General features: G+C 43.8%; 1 protein-coding gene across 1 annotated transcript in view; it reads left to right on the top strand.

Moving 5' to 3' along the window:
- The first annotated feature begins 1,726 nt into the window (after positions 1-1,726).
- bmf2 (BCL2 modifying factor 2) overlaps positions 1,727-8,711 on the top strand; it is a 12,982-nt gene continuing 5,997 nt past the window's right edge. Inside the window, exons 1-3 of the mRNA XM_080526736.1 lie at positions 1,727-1,791; positions 5,084-5,293; positions 8,395-8,609. Of these exons, the coding sequence (XP_080382862.1) occupies positions 5,107-5,293; positions 8,395-8,609 (402 nt within the window). The 5' untranslated portion in view covers positions 1,727-1,791; positions 5,084-5,106. The remainder of the gene's footprint in view (positions 1,792-5,083; positions 5,294-8,394; positions 8,610-8,711) is intronic.

The following is an 8,711-nucleotide window of genomic DNA, read 5'->3' as shown; positions in this document are numbered from 1 at the left end:
ATGACAGGTGTGATTACAAAGGCATGTGTTTTGTTCACTAGTATGGGAAGCTCATACTCTACAGCTTTCACAGCGATTGACTCACTCACAAAATGGACACTCTTTATCCATCACTACTTTTTTAACTTTTTTGTCCAGGGACTGAGTGAGATGCGGGTAGTATTTCAGTTGTACCATTTGGAGCGATGCCATGGATTTACATTCCACCCACCCTGGAGCTAAGGTCACAAGCCAGCTAGGGATGTTATTGTTTTACTGTCTGAATGGATCTATCAGAGGGGGGGGGGGGGGGGACACTCCAGTCAACAATAATATATGACCCCAGGGAATTAACTGAAAATGGTACTGGCTCTGTGCTCATGCCATTCTGTAGCCATTGTTTTCTGTTTTGATCTGCAAGGGCAAAACAGACTGATCTAAAATATACGGTATATGGCAAAACCCCACTGAGCACCGAAATACTTATTTTGTGCATAGTCAAGCTTATACACAATTTGTCTAGTTTCCTATAAGCTTTATTTACACTGTGGCCATTGTTTAATGACTAATGTTTAAAAACTAGGCTAGTGGGGTAGGAAGAGGTAGTGCTCCTTTGAAGCCAATGCAAAAACATGTGCACCTACAGTATGTATGAAAGCGTAACATTGTTTAATTCAGTATATTCAGGAGAATGTTGTTAGTGGATTGTCATTATTATCTGTGTTGATATCAATAGTAACAACCATTTCTTCAATTGTGAATCACACAAGTGGCAATTTAATCATTCACAATGGTTAGCTCAGACTGCATAATCTGATTAGTTAAAGGTGCCCCATGCCTCATACTCATAAGAAATTAAAGGAAAATGTAAAGGAAAATTATTATATTAAAGATATGCTTGGTGATGTGTCTCCTGAATGATAGTATGACATGATCTGATCTTCAAGAATCAATAATGGCGTGTCACCTACATTACTCATCCTCCAGCACCTACTACATCAAATGTAGGCTAAGTTACTGCATATGGTTATGCCTTGTAGCAATTCTGTCAGCTGAGCGCACAGAGAGAAAAAGTAGTCACATGTCTATTTCAGAATGGGGATGTTTTTTTCTCCACCCTCCACGTGTCAAAATATGCGCAACAGAAGGCGGGATCAAAACAAACCATCTGATTGGTTTATGATGCGTCACCAGTTCAGTGATATAGAGGGCAAGTGTTCTCTTAAAGCATAGCCATGGGTTCATTAAAACAATACTCAAAAATGAGCACCATAGAAAGACAAAAAAACATGTGAAAGGTTCATACTTTAATTAGCCGTACTTGTAGTACTTCTTAGAACAATTTCTTTCAAATAAAATATACAACAGACATAATAATTACTTGTGTTTAGATGTGGGATAAAATAAAATATACAAATATGTGTGGGTTGACAGTAGGGTATACATTAGGCTAAACACAAGATAAAATATCCAATTATTGTCCATGAAATAAATCAAAAAGTCAAACCCAGTATTTACCGCGGTTTGCCTCTTGGCAAGCGGACACATTTTGATTTACTGTCACTTTAAGAGAATGTATTTACATGTACTTTGTGACGGTGAGTAAAAAGGCGGAACCAGAGCCCTCTGGGCGGACCAATTCTTTGCTGGCAACTCAGAAAAAAACACCCTGTCAGAGCCAGCAAACATTCATCTGTGTGACTGTAATGCAAAAGGGTAAAGGATACGGATCGCTTTTCGATCCCGGAGAAACAAGGTAACAGAGAGTTGACAAGATACCACCAATCACAACGGAAGACACATTAAGTGGCGGTGAGTTTTCTTACGTTTGCAATTCAGTTAAATGCCATTATGGTGAATTTGGCCAATGTTATTGTCAATGCTGGGAGTTGTGCGCTGAACATGCCCGGGCATCAGTGAATCGCCTGACGACAGACAGCGGACAACTTTCCGTAGGATAAACGTAGAGAGGTTAACCGCGAGGTTATCCATACCTTTGCTCATTACTTTGTATTACGCGTGGAAGTGCTGGAAACAATAAACATCTACAAGAGGGACATTATTTTGAGGTGAATATACAGTAATGTGAGGTGTGAACCAGCTGTAAACTACTCGCCATTGACCTGCCTCGGTCAGCTGCCTTTATTCATTTAATTTATTTTAGAAAATCTTTAAAAAAAAGAATTCTGTGCATTCCTTCAAATTCCAGTTTTCTGCATAAGAATAGGCGACCTCAAACCCGTCGGAGGGATGAGCGTTCCCCTCACGCGACTTATTTCTCCCGTCATTATTTTTTCCATTCTTCAAAAACGGCTCTATTGCTACATTGAACTTACAGGACTTCAGAAAACTGCTCTCGATACTCCTCGCATTTCTGTCTAAGTGGTAATATTTTTGATCTACCGGTAGTTCTGATTGAGAGCCGAATCATGCACGGATTACATGGAATGACTTAGCGGGACAAGTCACGCTGGATCACAGCAGTCGTTTGTTTTTATTGCAACCGCTGTGTTGTGGGGGTGCGTACGAATGTTTTCAAGCAGTTTATTTTCCATATGTTATTTCCCTCTCGTAGAAGCAAGTATCATGATTTGCATTACATTATTTTTTGCATTGCATTATTTTATTTTTTTTAATCAACCGTTCGATTTATTCGTCTCTTTTCACTTCAACCCTCAGGGGTCGGTTGCCAGTCAGCAATTTACATGGCATTATGCTTATTTTTCACACGTCAGTATAATAAGTAGTCTAATGACAGTTTGGCAGTTTTCTGTGCATACAGAGGCTAGAACGATGAAACGGCCCAACTGGGCTGTTTATCCGCACAGGAGCCCTAGGCGCTCCGCTCTCGAGTTGCGCTCCCCCCTACAGATGCCGTGTTCCTGGAGACCCGCATACCGCATTGACACTTATTTCTCGATTAATTTGAATAAGAAATAGATTTTTGGGTGCCTCTATTCTCCCCTCCCCCCTCAAAAAGAAAAAAGTGCAATTACATAGGAATTTGCACTATTCTTTTTCTCAAGTCAGCATGTCAACAAAAATACAGTTGAAGTTTACATAAAATGTATAAAATACAGTTATTCCCAATGAACCATACCATCATTAGAATCACAGTTGTTGTGCATGGGCTATTGCATTCTCCCGTAGCCCCAATAGCAGGAGCCCTGAGTGCACAGCTCACCTTGTATCCTTAACTCCTGGAGAGAGAGAGAGAGAGAGCTTTGGAAGAGAGCCCAGTGCACAGATGGAGCAGCAGAGGGAGCCACTCTCTGCTGCAACACAGTCACTCCGACCAAACCACGGTGGTTGGCAGGCCTGCCCTCTGCCTTAGGCATTGTGTGTGTGTGTGTGTGTGTGTGTGTGTGTCTGTCTGTCTGTCTGTCTGTGTCTCTGTGTCTGTGTCTGTGTCTGTGTCTGTATCTGTGCGTGTGTCCGAGTCATGCCAGCCTTCTGCTCGCTGCCATTAGGAATTCAAGACCCTGCTTACTGTCGCCACAGAAAAGCACAGCCGTGGTATCTGAATTAGGCCTACAGGTACGGCAGCAGTGTATTCTGTTCAACTGCCCATTGCCTCAAGGTGCTTCATAACTCAAGTTATCTGCAGTGTTTATTGTAAATGGACCTAAGTTGACCCAAGTTTGTGATTAACTGAGTTTCCGGATGTCAATATAAACATGGGGGATAGAGCATCAATAAGTTCAGGCCTGTGTTAGTATGTAGGTCTTTGCTGCCCATAATGTAGGCCCTTGCTGCCCATTGCGCCCTGTCATTGTAACTGTCAGATGTAAATCTAGGGGAACATTGTTGTGACCACTCATCATTCAGTGTTTTTCCACAGCTCTCTCTCCTTTAAACATAATCCTCTTCCAATACAATGTGACATGACATCATATAAAAGGGACACTTCCACCGCTGTGAAACGATTGGCGTCACCTCACTCAACAATACCACAGATCCAATTTCAACGTTCGGATTTGCAAGTCAATTCAGCCTATTTGTCACTGCTTACACAACAAAAGGAAAAGAGACACTTTTGAAGAAAAGGAAAAAAAGAAACAACAGTTCATAACCTGGCACACAGCCAGTTAGTGTGTGTGTGTGTGTGTGTGTGTGTGTGTGTGTGTGTGTGTGTGTGTGTGTGTGTGTGGTGGAGCGGGGGCTGCAGTGAAACTGGTTTTCCTCCCTGCCTGTGTGAGACGTGTCGAGTTAGTTTCAGCAGGAACTGCTGGGGAAGGCTAGCATTAGCGGAGGCACAGAAGAACGCTGCCAGCATTGCCAGACAGCCAGAGAGAGAGGAGAGAGAGAGAGAGAGAGAGAGAGAGAGAGAGAGAGAGAGAGAGAGAGAGAGAGAGAGAGAGAGAGAGAGGCCTCGGTGTGCATGGGGGAACCTAATTCTCTGTGGCATAGCGAGGAGGATTAAGGTGATTCTGGGGGAAGAGAGAGCCTCTGGGGGAGGACCTTTTTTGGTGCTCAATTATAGTTTGCCGCATTAGCGTGAGCAGCTTGGCAAAGTCCGCTGTGGAAGATAAGGTGCAGCAATTTCAGTCTTGTGCTGGGTCCCCTATAATTGGCAATACTGGGCTACTCAGCGGCGGTTTTCAAGGCAGACATATTTGAATCGGCCACATTCAGAAATCAGGCATTTTTTAAGCATTCAGTGTTTCCAACTTAACAGTGTTAGGCTATGTTTTGCGTGTGTTATTGATGTGTGATGTGCACACACTTCACATAGGTCTACTGTAATCCCCAAGCCTTTATGACCCATGCGTCTTGCATACTTGGAGCGCAATCAATAATGTAGTTGTCATCATTGCTAACAGCAGTAGTTACCACCTAAAATGTGTATTTTCCACTCTCTGATTTGTGGTGATGCACACACACACACGCACACAGTTGTTCTCAATTCATTTTCTCTCTCTCTCTCTCTCTCTCTCTCTCTCTCTCTCTCTCTCTCTCTCTCTCTCTCTCTCTCACTCACTCACTCACATGTACACACATACACACACACACACACACACACACACACACACAGTATACCGAGTCATTCTCACACACACACACACACTCACTCTATAGTTTCTGACCCATGTGTCCTCTCCAGGGAGACTACCACTGAGGCTCTTGATGGATGATGAGGAGGAGGACATGTCGCGGCCCATCTCTCAGCACTGGGGAACGCCCTTCAGGGACGTCAAGTACGAGGACAGGGCCACGCAGACGACGGCCGGCCCAGTTGTCGCCGTCCAGGGACACAACAACAACAACATGATGCCCTGCGGATCACAGGACCAGCCTCGGATACTCTTTCATGGTACGGGTGGTGTGGGGGAGGGGGGGGGGAGAAGGACACAATCCCGTGCATACCATATCAGTCTTACAGCTTGACGTGATGAGACATGTCACTGATGTGTCACTTCAAGTATCTGTCTCAAGGGGAAGTTGTCCAGTTGTAGAGTTGGGGTCAAAGTCAGTTCAGTTCAGTCCAAAAACTAATGGGGGTAGACATGAATTGGCCCCCAGTACTGATGGTTTTCATCAGAGCAACGTCATTTGAAAAGGACTGAGATCCTCTCTCTTGATACTTGAGCATGAGAATGTAATCTCGATATCATTTTGGCCATGGGTCATGTTGTCTGTATGCTAATGTTAAAACGGTACTGCCAGCTCTACTTTGTAGTGGTCATTTGCTGTTTTTGCCAGATTAGAATTAAGTATCACTCAGGGGTTTTCCACCAAACAGACCACAAGTCTCTGTTTTGCAATTCAAAGTGGCATCATGTCACGCCCAGGCAGGGCCGTTTGGGAGATATGCGAGGCCCTGTGCGAAGTCAGATTTGCGAGGCCTTTTATAATGATGTAGGCAACTATTATAACCGCGCGACACGCACGCACTTATTGCAAGAAATGCGCTCACATGCTGTGCTGATAGACAATAGAATATCTACTTATTTAGATAGTTTACAACCATGTTTGTTTCATTTCAAACCTTTTATACTCGTAAAGGATTAGGATTTAGGATAAAGCAGTCATCATACCCAACATTAAATACGCACAAGCCATTATTGACATGAATAGAGATGTTACTCACCACCATGTAGGCCTATCCTTTATGTTGAAAAGCTTAAAGCAAAAGCAAAAAGACATGTCCCGTTTTTGAGAGTACACAAGCCACTTTCTTTCTATTTTTCCCCCATTTGGTAGTTTTCGGAGAAATAAAGTTTCACTAAAGTTTCTGTTCTCATTATTTTTAGGATAACTAAATCCAGGTTTCATCTTTGGGGGACCTCTTCTAATGATCACTTCTGTAACTGTAGAGTCCATATGTACCGGCCAATTTACCAGGATCATCATACATGACTACTGGTGGCACCACGTGATCATTGCCAAATTCCACTCCACCCAAGAGGACATCTCCAACTCCACTCAATTGTTGTGCTGAATATTTAGGGATTTTAACAACCAGTCCTATTAAGAATCCTATGTAGGCTCGTCTTGCGTTCCATCACTCTCAGCCCTGCTGCTGCTGCTCTGAGTAGCTCCATCTTCCGCCTCCGTATCCTCTACTTCGCCACTCCTGACCATCATCACCTGGGGCTGGGCAGCCCCACTGCTGCCGGTGGAGCTGTTGTCCTCCTCCACCTCCGAGACATCATCTTTGCCTCTCAGGGGGGACTGTGCCGTGCTACTACTAGCATTGCTAGTGCTAGCAGTAACGTTAGCTTCTTCGGTGCTAACGGGAGCCTCACTTGTTTTTAGAAATGTTTCGAATGAACCTCTAAGCGAGGCCCTGAAGCCTTTTTTTTTCATTTTTTTTCCCAGCACCCGATTAACATTTTCTTCCTCGGTCTCGTTCCCTCTGCATTTTGTCCGTTGCACTAAGCAGTCTATGCACAACAAGTGTCAACGCGCGCCCAAAATTCACGTTTGACGTAAGGTGTCATAGGGGGAAATTACTTTTTTCTGTTGCTAAGAATCTCCCTGTCCTACAGGTATGCTAGATTTTAGATATATGATTGACTATGATTATCACATGTGTGAACATTTAGAAATGTATTAAAGGCAAAAATAATAATATGGTCCCTTGCCTGGCGCTTTGGAGGGCCTCGCCAGCCAGGGTACCAAAAACATTTTTTTTTCTATTTTTACCCTGCCTCACGCGAGGCCCTCCAAAGCGCGAGGCCCTGTGCCACCGCCCCAGCTAGCCCCCCCTTAAAGCGGCCCTGCGCCCAGGTATTGAAGAGTGTAGTTGATCATCTCAAATACTGTATGTTTGTATGCACCCACTTATATCACACATGCGAAAACACAGACAAGACGCCAATTCACACACATATCAATTTTACGCGTCTCAATTTTAATTGGATGTTGTCTGCTGGGATCTAATTTAATCAGTCTGACATCACTCTAATTGAATTGAACTGTTTGGATACAGCCTGTTTATTGACTCAAACCAGTGAGAGGTGCAGATTGTTTTTAAAGGTCTGGGCCAATGACACATAAACACAGTCTACTGTTCATTCAACAATATTAACCCTAAATGTAGAACAGGGACAATGCTTCGTGTCACCTAATCCCCACACACAAGTCCCAGTTGGCTCAAATACACTCCTCCACCCCTCGCAAGCACTTGTAGATAGTTTTCTTTTTCCCACAGATAGAATAAAAAAACTATTTGTCCCTCCCATCTGTTGACAAAAGAACAGGCAGAGCTCTGTAGGATTACATAAAGATGATTGTTTTGCAGCCCTAATAGCGTGACAGCAGAAGCGCGTGCCAGGGGCGGTGACTAAACTCTCTGCCAGCGCCCAAATGCAGGGTCAACAAGGTTGCTGATGATTTGATATATGTTTGAGATTCCGCCTACCCAACACTCTCTCCTTTCTGGAGTTTCCAGTCGTACCGTATCAATTGACCATAAGCAGCCAGATCTGATAGAACCAGTTTTGAGTTTCTGAGAACGATACGGCGGTAGCGTAAAGTAAATATGGTGAGTAAGCTGGCCTTCGTGACAGACAAAGGTGTCTCTGTGTCTGCGGCCATAAACACTGCCGGTAAATCATGAAAGTTTGACTTGTCGTCATATGACTGGATGGGATTTCTTTAGACAGACTTCACTAATCTGTCCAGTATTATGAACAAGGGAAACACTTGCCCCCCTTTAAAGCGTTATCAAGTTCAACTTCTCATGTTGGTTTAGCTATCATCTTTTATCTTTGAAGTCAGGGTTAATTCAACAAATAGAATGATGCTTTGTACTATCTACTACTTGATAATAGCAGTCGGCATGTCTTATTTCATTTCATTGAGTTGCCTGGAACCCTCTATGCTGCCATTTTCCCAGCCCTTGACCCCTACTGTTATGATGAAGTAATGGCTGTGAACTTTTATTTTTATTTTTTATCCCTTCTACAGTTAACGCTGGATTTCGCTCCCATTTCCCAGCGTGGTTTGAGCCCATGGAGGACCGGGGAGGAAGGCAGAATCAGGAGGAGCAGGGGAGCGAGGAAGAGGAGGAGCATAGAATGGCAGAGAGGCCAGAGGAGCCGGTTGGAATGAGTTCTGAGGCACGTATCGGCCAGAAGCTCCGGGAGATCGGAGACCAGTTCCACCAGGAGCATGTTCAGCTGGTAAGGGTTATTTTAAAATATGTAAGCTGTTTTGTAGGACCTGTTTTGCAAGTGAGACCTGGCCAATGTAACAATCAAGAAACACACTAAAAAGATTAGGAT

Source organism: Nansenia antarctica (assembly GCF_963989245.1).
Source record: "Nansenia antarctica genome assembly, chromosome: 3".
Taxonomy (NCBI): domain Eukaryota; kingdom Metazoa; phylum Chordata; class Actinopteri; order Argentiniformes; family Microstomatidae; genus Nansenia; species Nansenia antarctica.
The sequence above is the reverse complement of the archived record's forward strand: the minus strand, read 5'-3'. Positions and strand labels throughout refer to the sequence as shown.